The 9737-nt window shown below is 42.5% G+C and overlaps 1 protein-coding gene across 1 annotated transcript; it reads left to right on the top strand.

The window, feature by feature from the left end:
* The first annotated feature begins 3058 nt into the window (after nt 1-3058).
* LOC104298823 (von Willebrand factor D and EGF domain-containing protein) lies at nt 3059-9514 on the top strand. Its single transcript, XM_009898921.2, has 5 exons — nt 3059-3283; nt 6004-6099; nt 7120-7224; nt 7641-7736; nt 9165-9514. The coding sequence occupies exons 1-5, from the start codon at nt 3061-3063 to the stop codon at nt 9272-9274; spliced, it is 630 nt and encodes a 209-aa protein (XP_009897223.2). The 5' UTR covers nt 3059-3060; the 3' UTR covers nt 9275-9514.
* The last annotated feature ends 223 nt before the right edge of the window (nt 9515-9737 follow it).

A 9737-nucleotide genomic window follows, 5' to 3' on the forward strand; every position in this document is an offset into this window, starting at 1 on the left:
TCCTCTCCAGACTGGACAGTACTGACCCTCAAGAGACTCTCACATATTGCTGTCTACAATACAGGGAGCCAGTATGACAGAAGGATGTTGACACTCTTTCCTCTACTCTTGAAACTGCCTAGAACTGCCTTTTGTGTGTGTGTTTAATTTGAATCGAAGTATCAAATATAACCATTATGACACGAATGAATGAGAGTAACTTCTCTTTGTCTAACTCTACTTAGCAACTCCATTAACTACTGTCTTTTTTAAATTTCCTTTTTCTTTTTTTCTTATCTCATTATGCTTCTAAGACTAAAGCATGTCAGATGCCTGGAAGCATTTCTGATTTCACTGAGAACCTCTGTTAACATGACACAATCCCTTTAAAACGCAGACGTGTACTCAGCAAATTTGATAAGCCCTGAGATGAATTTAGATGCACAAAGATGGTGAAGCAGCTTAATCCTTCCTACAAAAGATAATGTTTAAACAAATTTATTTCATTCATTGAAACACCTGGGCAAGCTTATTTAATATAGTCTTTGCATTTCATTATCTCCATGGAGGCGCACTTGCTATATTTCAAAATATGATTCTTCTCTTTCCCATTAATTATTTTAAGATCCTCAAAGGAAACCTGGAGAGGAATTTTTAAAAAGGGCTCTTAATTAATCCTGGACACCAGAAGTCATCCTTTTGGAATAGGGAAGCTGGGATATGGGTGTGAAAATAAATAGTACTTTCTAAATCAGACTTTGTATTTTTATAATGAAGAATAGCTGTTAAAAACGGAAAAGAATTCAATGTGAATTGCTGCTAGGTAGTAATATCAGAAAGGCACACACATTAAAGTGCTTTTTAGAGACACACAAAAACACAAATAAATTAACTCTCTGAAGAACTGAATGTGGTCAAAATTATTGACAGAAGTCAAGGAAGTGTAAAATTGTGATATACCCAGAGAACAATACAGCCCAGAGTCAGCATCTCAGTTCTTCTCTCCTTTTGCTCTTGTGGGGTTGGCATAAAGCAAGCTAGTCCTTTTGGGAAGAATTTATTCCCCAATATATTTCTGGCAAGCAATATTATCACGAGTGCTCTCACTGCACAATCCAATTATCCTTACACTTGCAAGAAGGGAATGCTCTATATGAAAACAGGAAACCTTGTTCTCCCTGCCACAACTGGAACTGCAATATGAAGGAGGTTTGGATATTTTTATTCTCGATGGCAAATTAACAGACTATGGCAACTTCTGCAGGAGTAATTATATCACTGGTTTGTTGTGGGTTTTTTTCCAGCATCAGTACTGCTTGAAAGGATACTTGCAACGTGGGTTTCCACAGCATGAATGTAATTGTTCGTATAATCTAAAAGTTGCTCTGGTTTGCCTAGGCACAAGCAAGAGGGGAATTGTGCCCATTCTAGGCAATTATTCAGCACTGCACTTCTAGCTTCTCGTTTCATCATTTAATGTGTCACTTTGCACCTTGAAAGGCTAAATGCAGTCTTGCAAAGATCACATTACACGTGGCTTAACCTTTGCAAGAAGCTAGGCAGCATGTTGTGGTGTCACTAACACTTTTGCCTTGCATTCTACTCACTCTAGCAACTCCATGTTCCACACTGCATTAGTGTGAAAGGGGATCAAAGCCAGTTTTCCAGCAGAAGTACTTTTGCCTTTCTATCAGGCAACTACAGTCAAAGTGAATCCAGTTGCCAGATCAGCAAGACAACAAATTAAGCTGCTTTGTGTCACAGAACCAATTCAAAGTCAGCTCTCGCTGTTGAAGACAGACTTGTTTTTTTCCTTTGTTTTTCAGAAGGTTTGAGGGTTCATTTCACTTTTCTACATATGCTTTGTATAGATGTTTGTACTATCTTTTTATCACTATGGGTCAATCAAACCCATCAATCATCTAAAAAAATCAGAACCATATAATTGTTTTGGTTGGAAATGACCATTGAGTCCAACTATTATCTAGTTCTACCAAGTCTGGTGCTAAATCATGTTCCTCATCACATCTCTGCATCTTTAAAACACCTTCAGGGATAGGACTTCCTTTGGGACCCTGTTACCGTGGTTGAGAACTCTTCAATGAAGTTTCTTCCAGTGTCCAACCTGAACCTCCCCTGGTGCAATATAAGGCTGTTTTCTCTTATCCAGTCGTTTGGGAGAAGACACCAACACTTACCTCTCTATGACCTGCTTTCAGGGACTCTGGTCTGTCTTGGGTGTTGAAAGTGTTCTTCCTCTGAGAAACATTTTAAATGGTAGGAGATACTTGTGAAAGATGGGAAAAGGGAAAAGTGTTTTCTGATCATTTCCATTTTTGTTCTTGCAACTGAAGGTATCTTCACAACTGAACCTAAGTATATTATTTTATTTGTCACAGAACCTTATTCAAGCCATTCTGAAAGACTGGATGTGGAGGAGGCACATGAAACCCATATTCCTCCTGTCTTCCTATCTGCAAAGCAGAAATGAGAGCAGTTTGTCCTCCTGCTCAAATCACACACAAGTATTGTGCCATGATGCTCATATCGCATGGGAATATCAAAGATCGAAATGAATAGAAATCAAGAGTCTGTAAGGTGGCAAAGAGTGAGGTTATTCAGCCAGACGGCGAGAGCAGTGCCATCCTGCGAACAGGTGAAAGGGCCTGCAAGCGGCAGGGCCCACTGCTATGCTTCGTGCTGAGGTGGGCTCCATGACCTACGTCCAGCGTAGCCTTGACAAATGACTCCCTGGTGCCTTGTCCTCTGGCACCAGACCACCCTCCCCCAAGCCCCGGTTTATTTCAGCCACCGCAGTCGCCCCCGGCCGGGTAAGCCGCCGGCTGTCATCGGGTGGGGCTTTCACCCACAGTGACATGGCGCCGGGGAGAGGGAGGCGGGGGCGCAGGGGCCGGCGCCTCAGTGGGGGTGAGGAGGAGGAGGGAGTGGAAAGGACCGAGAGGGCAAAAGGCGAGGGGGGCGTGAAGGAGCAGGGTGTGAAAGGGCAGTGAGCGGAGAGGAGGCGTCTACGTGGAGGGCAGCGGACGGCGGCGAGCTGCCAGAGCCAGAGGCGCCGGGGCCATGTCGCGGCAAGACGGTGAGGGGATGCCCTACCTGCTGCTGTGGCTGGCGCTGTGGGGGCTGTGGCGCGGCGCTGGCGCCCTGCCCTCCCTCGGGGCGGCTCTGCCCTTCGGCCGGAGTACGGCGGCGGCCTGCAGCCCGCGCTGCCAGCACGGCGGGCTCTGCCTCGGCAACGGCACCTGCCTCTGCTCCAAGGGCTACGAGGGCGACCTCTGCCAGCACGGTAACCGTGGGAAGGGGTGGCGGTGGGGTTCTTCGGACGGGGAAGGGCTGCGGGCAGATGGAGGGCTGGGAGAGACCGCTCCGCGCTTCGCGTCGCCGCCGGGAAAAGTGAGAAACGTCCCGCCCGGGGAGCGCAGCAGCGGGATGGTTGGCCGTGCATCCCCGGCCCGAGGCTGCGGGCACCTCCCCTTCGTGGTGCTTCCCTAGGCAGGTGTCACGGCCTGACCAGAGCTGTGCACAAGCATCTCCGAGATGTCAGCCTTCATGTGATCAACCTCTCCAGGAAGGTTTGAAGAGTTTGGGTTTGGATCTTGTGTGAGAGGTTGGTGGTTAAATGCCAGGATAAATGCCACCTTTCAGATAAGGTGTGGTGGAAAAAGAGGGGTAAAGATCCCTGGGTTTGGCTGAGGTGAGGCAATGACAGTAAAGTGACGGAGCACAACCGGAGCTGGATCCTTTGTGAAGAGTTGTGTAGGTGAGTAGGCCATCAGAAAAGGCAATATTGTCAGGAGATAGCTTTTTGCCATGTGAACATTGGGTAGATGTCTACTTAGTGGGCAGTCATTTGCATCAGCATCCTTTGATCATTTTCACTGTGCATGTTTAAGTACTTGCCTGAATAAGGAAAGGTGGTTTTGGAGGCTTGATTGCTTTCTAAGCCTCAGTGAAGTTAAAGTGGTATTTCTGGGTGTGATTTGTCACAACAATATTAGCAAATCAAAAAAGTGTGTAGAAAGTAGGGTATTTTGTGGATCTCTTGTTTGTTTAGACCTTGTAGTGCTTGTAAAAAGACTGGAGTTTACTTCCTAGATGTTACCTGTCCCACAGAGTCATCTGTACATCCCCTTGTGACACTAGGAGGCATACAGCTAGGGTGGATAGAACTCTCTTCTTGACAATTTCCAAAAAGAGGCAAAGTGTTTTTGGAAACATCATCCAATATGCAAAAGTAAACACTGGAAAGAAGAGTTTTATTTTGAAACCTGTTTAATGCAACATGCCTGATTTCTAATTTCTTTCTTCAGAAGCTTAATGGCAGAGCACTGAGTCTTAATTGCTCAAACCCACTCGGTATCAGGAGTTCTTTTGCTTCACACATTACCCTGTGAGAAGCGGTGGTAGGATTTGTGCAATACTTATTGCTAGTTCTCAATGCCCTTCATTTATAACATGATTATTTTTTTAAACTCTGGAATGGGATGCTGAAAATTTCATTGAGCACTCAAAACATTCATGAAGTGTTGTTTTATTTAGAAGCTAAAGCAGGTGGTGACAAACGATGTATAGCTAATGTGCAGCATAGTGGGGATGAATAACTGTAGTATGCACTGTTCCAAGCAGCTATTGAATCCTGGACATTTTTGGGTTTAGGGGAGATGTGAAAGATTGTTGGAAATGCAGATCTGCTTTTGAACTGGCTAAGTGGCAGCCTGTCTGGAATTAGTAGAACCACCGACTGCTTTGATAAGGCTGTCAACATAAAACACATTTGAATGTATGAAGCTTTGTCCCATGTTCTATCAAGAAAACTGAACTGAAAACTATGTGAATAACAGAAATTTTCTTACACTGAGAGCTCTCATATGGCATATCCAGTCAGCTGAAAGTATCTGGGAAAACAGTTATTCAGAGATGAGTGCTAAATGGTTCTTTCATTAGGGTCCTTTGTTTGCATGGAAATCCTCATTCTGCAGATACTAATGTGAAAAATACTCTTTCTTTCAGTTGGGTTGTTTCAGAGTGTTGTAGGTATACAAGATGTGGTGTTACTGCTCATCTTTCCCTGTTTCTTTCCTCTGTTTCAGACTTACCCATCCAATCAAAGGATGAAGCAGTGTGGTGTAGGGAACTCGTCTCACACCTCCAGTTAGTTCAGCTGAGAGTCTGAAACACCTGGAATTCTAAAATCTGTATACAAGCAAATGTTTTCTCAGACACCAGGGCTGTTTTGGGAATGAGTAGCAAGGATGTCTATGTGATAGATAATTAATTTTCAATCTGAATTTACCCAGAATTTTGCAAGATTAAGATTTTTGTGCCGTATCCAACCTGTCAGCAATAAAAAAGCTGCAGAATGTGTGATGATCATAGGTGCTTTCCTCCCAGGAGATCATTGCAGTTACGACAAAAGTTAAGATTTATCTCAAGTGATTTCTAAACAAACATTGTATATTTCAGAAAGGTCTCTGAGAGGCCAGATGAGGCAAAAAAAGAGGGTAGAGGAAAAGGAAGTGCTGACTTCTGGGTATGTTTTAGAGAAGAGGCATGAAGAAATGAGCATGTATTTTTTTTCTGGAGAGGTATGTAAGAATCCACTAAAGAATAAACTCTGGTATTTCATCTTAAGGATCTGAAGATGCCTCTGAAGTTGCAGCATTTTTTATTAAATCATTTATTCATACTACTTTTTTCACACCTGTCATTTCTTGACTTCAATTATCAAAAGCTTCTTTGGCAGACCATCTGTATTGCTTTGTTCCCTTTTAATATGGCTCTTTCTTCTGCCTGTCCTGTCTAGCATCCAAAAATATCCTTAGTTTTGAGTGTTTAAAAGCTTCAAATGGTGGAATGCTCCTGTGCAGAAAAGCTATCTCACCTGAACTGCGATGCAGGACTGCAGGATGAATCTATCAGAGGAAATGTGTAGATAGACTGAGTGCTCAGAGGCTAGAATAATGCAGATCACCAATATTTATCCAAGCTTTGTTTCTTCTCTTACAGCAACATGTTACCCAAAATGCAAAAATGGTGGGGAGTGCCTCAGACCTGGAAAATGTAGATGTCCACCTGGCTATGGGGGTAGATACTGTCATAAGGGTAAGACCCAAACAAGTGATAACTTGGAAAGACAAGGACTTTGAAAACAGACAAAATTAATCTGGGACTCCTCTTGCCCAAAATCTGATGTACTTTGAAATAATGTCCTCAATTGCTTAGACCTCTGACCTCACTGTCAAAAAATGCAAGGCCTAGAGAATCTGCTTGCTTGCAGGAGGTTAGGATGGACTGTATGTACTGAAATGTGTTGTAAGAATCTGAGAGACTTTTGCCCCTTGGAAAACACCTTGTATATATATCATCAATATTCTGTTTAGCTCTGTAATAGGCTGATTTCTATAGAAACATACTTCTGTGTTAAGTGGTTGAAACTTTTGGGTGGTATCTGCAGTCATCCAATCCAGACTTCTTAAGCTTTGCTGTGAGGATGCTGTGTTGAAAGCCTTGCTGAAGTCAAGGTAGACTACATCCACTGCCTTCCTCTTTTCCAATCCATAGGTCTCTCTCTCAATCCTTTTTGAGAAGAGGTGTTAATAGAGGGCATCTGTCATTTGTTTAGTGGCTGGGCCAGCCCTAACCCTTGACAATTCATTTGTCCAAGTAGTATTTCCCCTTCTCCTCCTCCTCATGTTGTCTGTAGGTCCTGTCAGGTAAGGAAATATGGGAATCCTTCACCACACATCACTGGTTCACCAGCTGTGATTTGGCAAGATGGGTAAGAACACATGGTAGTGGTTACTGTGGTGTAGCTGCTAACAGTTGGTTCACAGTTGTTGAGAAGAGCTGTGCCACAGCAGTAACCATGTGTATTGGTTGGTACTCTCAGGCTAAATGCTCAACAAGCTTTGAAGCACATGCTTAATTTTAACTGCATTTGGTGTTGGCATTTGCAGACATGGTTGTCATCCTCACTCACTCTTTATAACTTTGCCTTGCTCTCAAGAGTTGAAAATTTAGCCTTTGGAAACATGATAAAGCAAATAGATGATGGCAGACCAGATGTTTAAAGATCATTCTTTGAAGTTGCTTCTGAAAAGTGCTGTGTGTGCTGTTCTGCAGTGAGCTGTGAAGGAGGCTGTCAAAATGGTGGGGAATGCATCTCTGTTAATGGAGTTGTGAAGTGCCTTTGTGCTTCTGGCTGGACAGGATCAAGATGCCAAGAAGGTGGGTATCTCTATTTATGAAAATATCTTTACTGATTAAAAACATAACTGCAGTAACAAAAACATTTTAAAAGTATGAAGAGGCTAATAACTATGGAAATATCATTGCATTGCTACAGAAATAAAGGACCTTAATTATTGGTACATACTTAAATAGAAGAGTGTCAAATTACTTTGCTTTACAGTGTATGTACATCTGTTAACATTTAAACCAAAATTCTTAACAGAGTCCATAAATATTTTCTTCCATTTCCATCGTCCTGGAAATGCCTTTAGAGTTGTACCAATTGAGTATCTGGCCTGGAAGAAAATGTGTTTTGCCATTTTGATTTGTATCATCCTGAATCTTTCATTCTGTCAGGATTCTTTTGTATCAGTTTTATAAATCCTGCTGACTTACCCATTCTTTTCTTCTAGCAATATGTCCTCAAGGTTGTCGAAATAATGGAGCTTGTGTGGCTCCTGGAATTTGTAGCTGTCCAGCTGGATGGGTGGGTGGAGCATGTCACTTAGGTAAATGACTTATGACATTCTTCATTTATCCTTTTCCCTGCTTGTTTTATTTACCAATATAGTGCTCAGATCTCCAGTGCCTAACACAGCTGCTAGGAAAGTGTCTTAAGAATAGTATATGAGAGCTGCTTCAGCATTCTGAGGATCTTACAAGTGTGCATAAGGAGTAGATGGCTTTTCAGGTTGGTTGAAAAGACCAGCTCAAATAACTTCAGATTCAGATTTTGGTTGTCACCAGACTCATTACTTGGTATATCTGAAATAGTTTCTGTAAAGCAATACCCCAGTGTAAAGACCTGGAAATGACCATTACAGAAACACTGTTGTTACTTATGTGGGTTAGAATCGTCCTTAAATTTATGGACCTGGAAAATTGAAACTTGCTTCTTGTTTTGAGGGTAAGTTGGCAGAATAAACTCCAGGTACTCTTAAGGGAGCAAGAGGAAGCTCACTGCAATCAGGATTAGTACCATTTTCCTAAATTTTGGCTCACAAAAGCAGGTGTCCTGCTTCTAAAAGCAATTGTCCTGTGGGTATAAAAAGGAAACTTTCAGTGTTTGCTCTGTGAGAGAAAGCTCATTTAAACATTGCTTTCCAACTGGCTATCAGGAGTGCAAGCTCTTTGGATCACGCCTTCAGTATTCGAAATTTTTGTGTGGTGGTGGTAATCCAAATCAGCTAGTGTTAGCTCTCCTGCCAGCTATGTAGTTAAGCAATCATTAACAAATAATGCTTACCATTCCCATTTGACCAGCAAAGTGCTTACCTTTTTTTATAGACTGATGTATTGAGATAGAGAGTGATATTCAAAGGTAGGTATGGGAGGTGCAGAGAACTTACAAGATGCTTAGCTCCATTCCCTGGGTAGAAGCATTCAGGTTTTTTATGTCCTGAACTCGCTAGACCTGTACCCAGTCTGACTTCTGTTAGTGCAGATGCTCATGAGCACATAGCAGCCCCTGGCTTCTTAACTGACCTGCTGTGTAGCTAGGGGACAGTCAAAGCTGTGCCTGCTCAGTCCTCCTGTCCCCTTCTTGTGGGGAGCAACAGCTAGTGTGTGGCAACTGTTTCCTCATGGATCAGGATCCAAGAACTTGAATGAGTTTCAATAGGAATTTTTGTTGTTCCCTCACTTTGTGGAGGCATTCATCTCAGAAATGGCCTGTGCCTTAAAGAACAACAGAAATGATGGTATTTTAAAAGGGGAATGGAGCATGAATGAGACTAGACATACTGTGGCTGTATTCCAGTAAAGGCCACCATGCCATAAATTGAGAGGCATTGCTTTTCAGTCCTTCCATTATGCTTTTATTTATACTGTCTCAGCACACTCACCAGGGAACAATTCAGCTAGCACAGTAAGACAAAGAAGAAAAATGATGCTGTGTTGTGCTGAAGACATACTGTGTGTCTGGTGTCTCATTTCAGCTGTATGCAAACTACCTTGTCAGCATGGAGGAAAATGCATAGCTCCAAACGTGTGTAGGTGTCGAGTGCCATACTCTGGTCTGCAGTGCACAAAGAAAAGGAAGGAATGAAGCAACTTCAGCAAAGATAAGCTGCATTTTCATCATCTAACTCTTCATACAGAGATGAAGTCTGCAGCAGAGCGTGGGGAGCCATAAAACAAACGTGGTAGCTGATTGATTTTGGATAGCTTTTTGTCTTCAGTACGTTAAGTAAATGCTTTTCTGTGTGGAAGAACAGATTGTAACAGAGCTGACACTTAAACAAGTGTCCAAGTGTGTGTAGTGTGTGACACATTTTCTTCTTTCTTTGTAAGCAGGACTATTATGTTTTGGTTATTCATCTGACCTTGAAATAAAACATACTCTTCAAATAAAGTACTTGAGAATAGATCTGTGCTCTTCAATTTTTTTTTTTTCATCCACCTTTAAGTAGAATTATTGCATTATATTAATGATGTGTCTTTAACCTGATCTAGTGTGAGCTGATCTAGTGTGAGGTGTCCCTGCCCATGGCAGGGGGGGTTGGAACTAG

The sequence above is a fragment of the Dryobates pubescens genome, chromosome 4 (assembly GCF_014839835.1).
Source record: "Dryobates pubescens isolate bDryPub1 chromosome 4, bDryPub1.pri, whole genome shotgun sequence".
In the NCBI taxonomy this organism is placed as follows: domain Eukaryota; kingdom Metazoa; phylum Chordata; class Aves; order Piciformes; family Picidae; genus Dryobates; species Dryobates pubescens.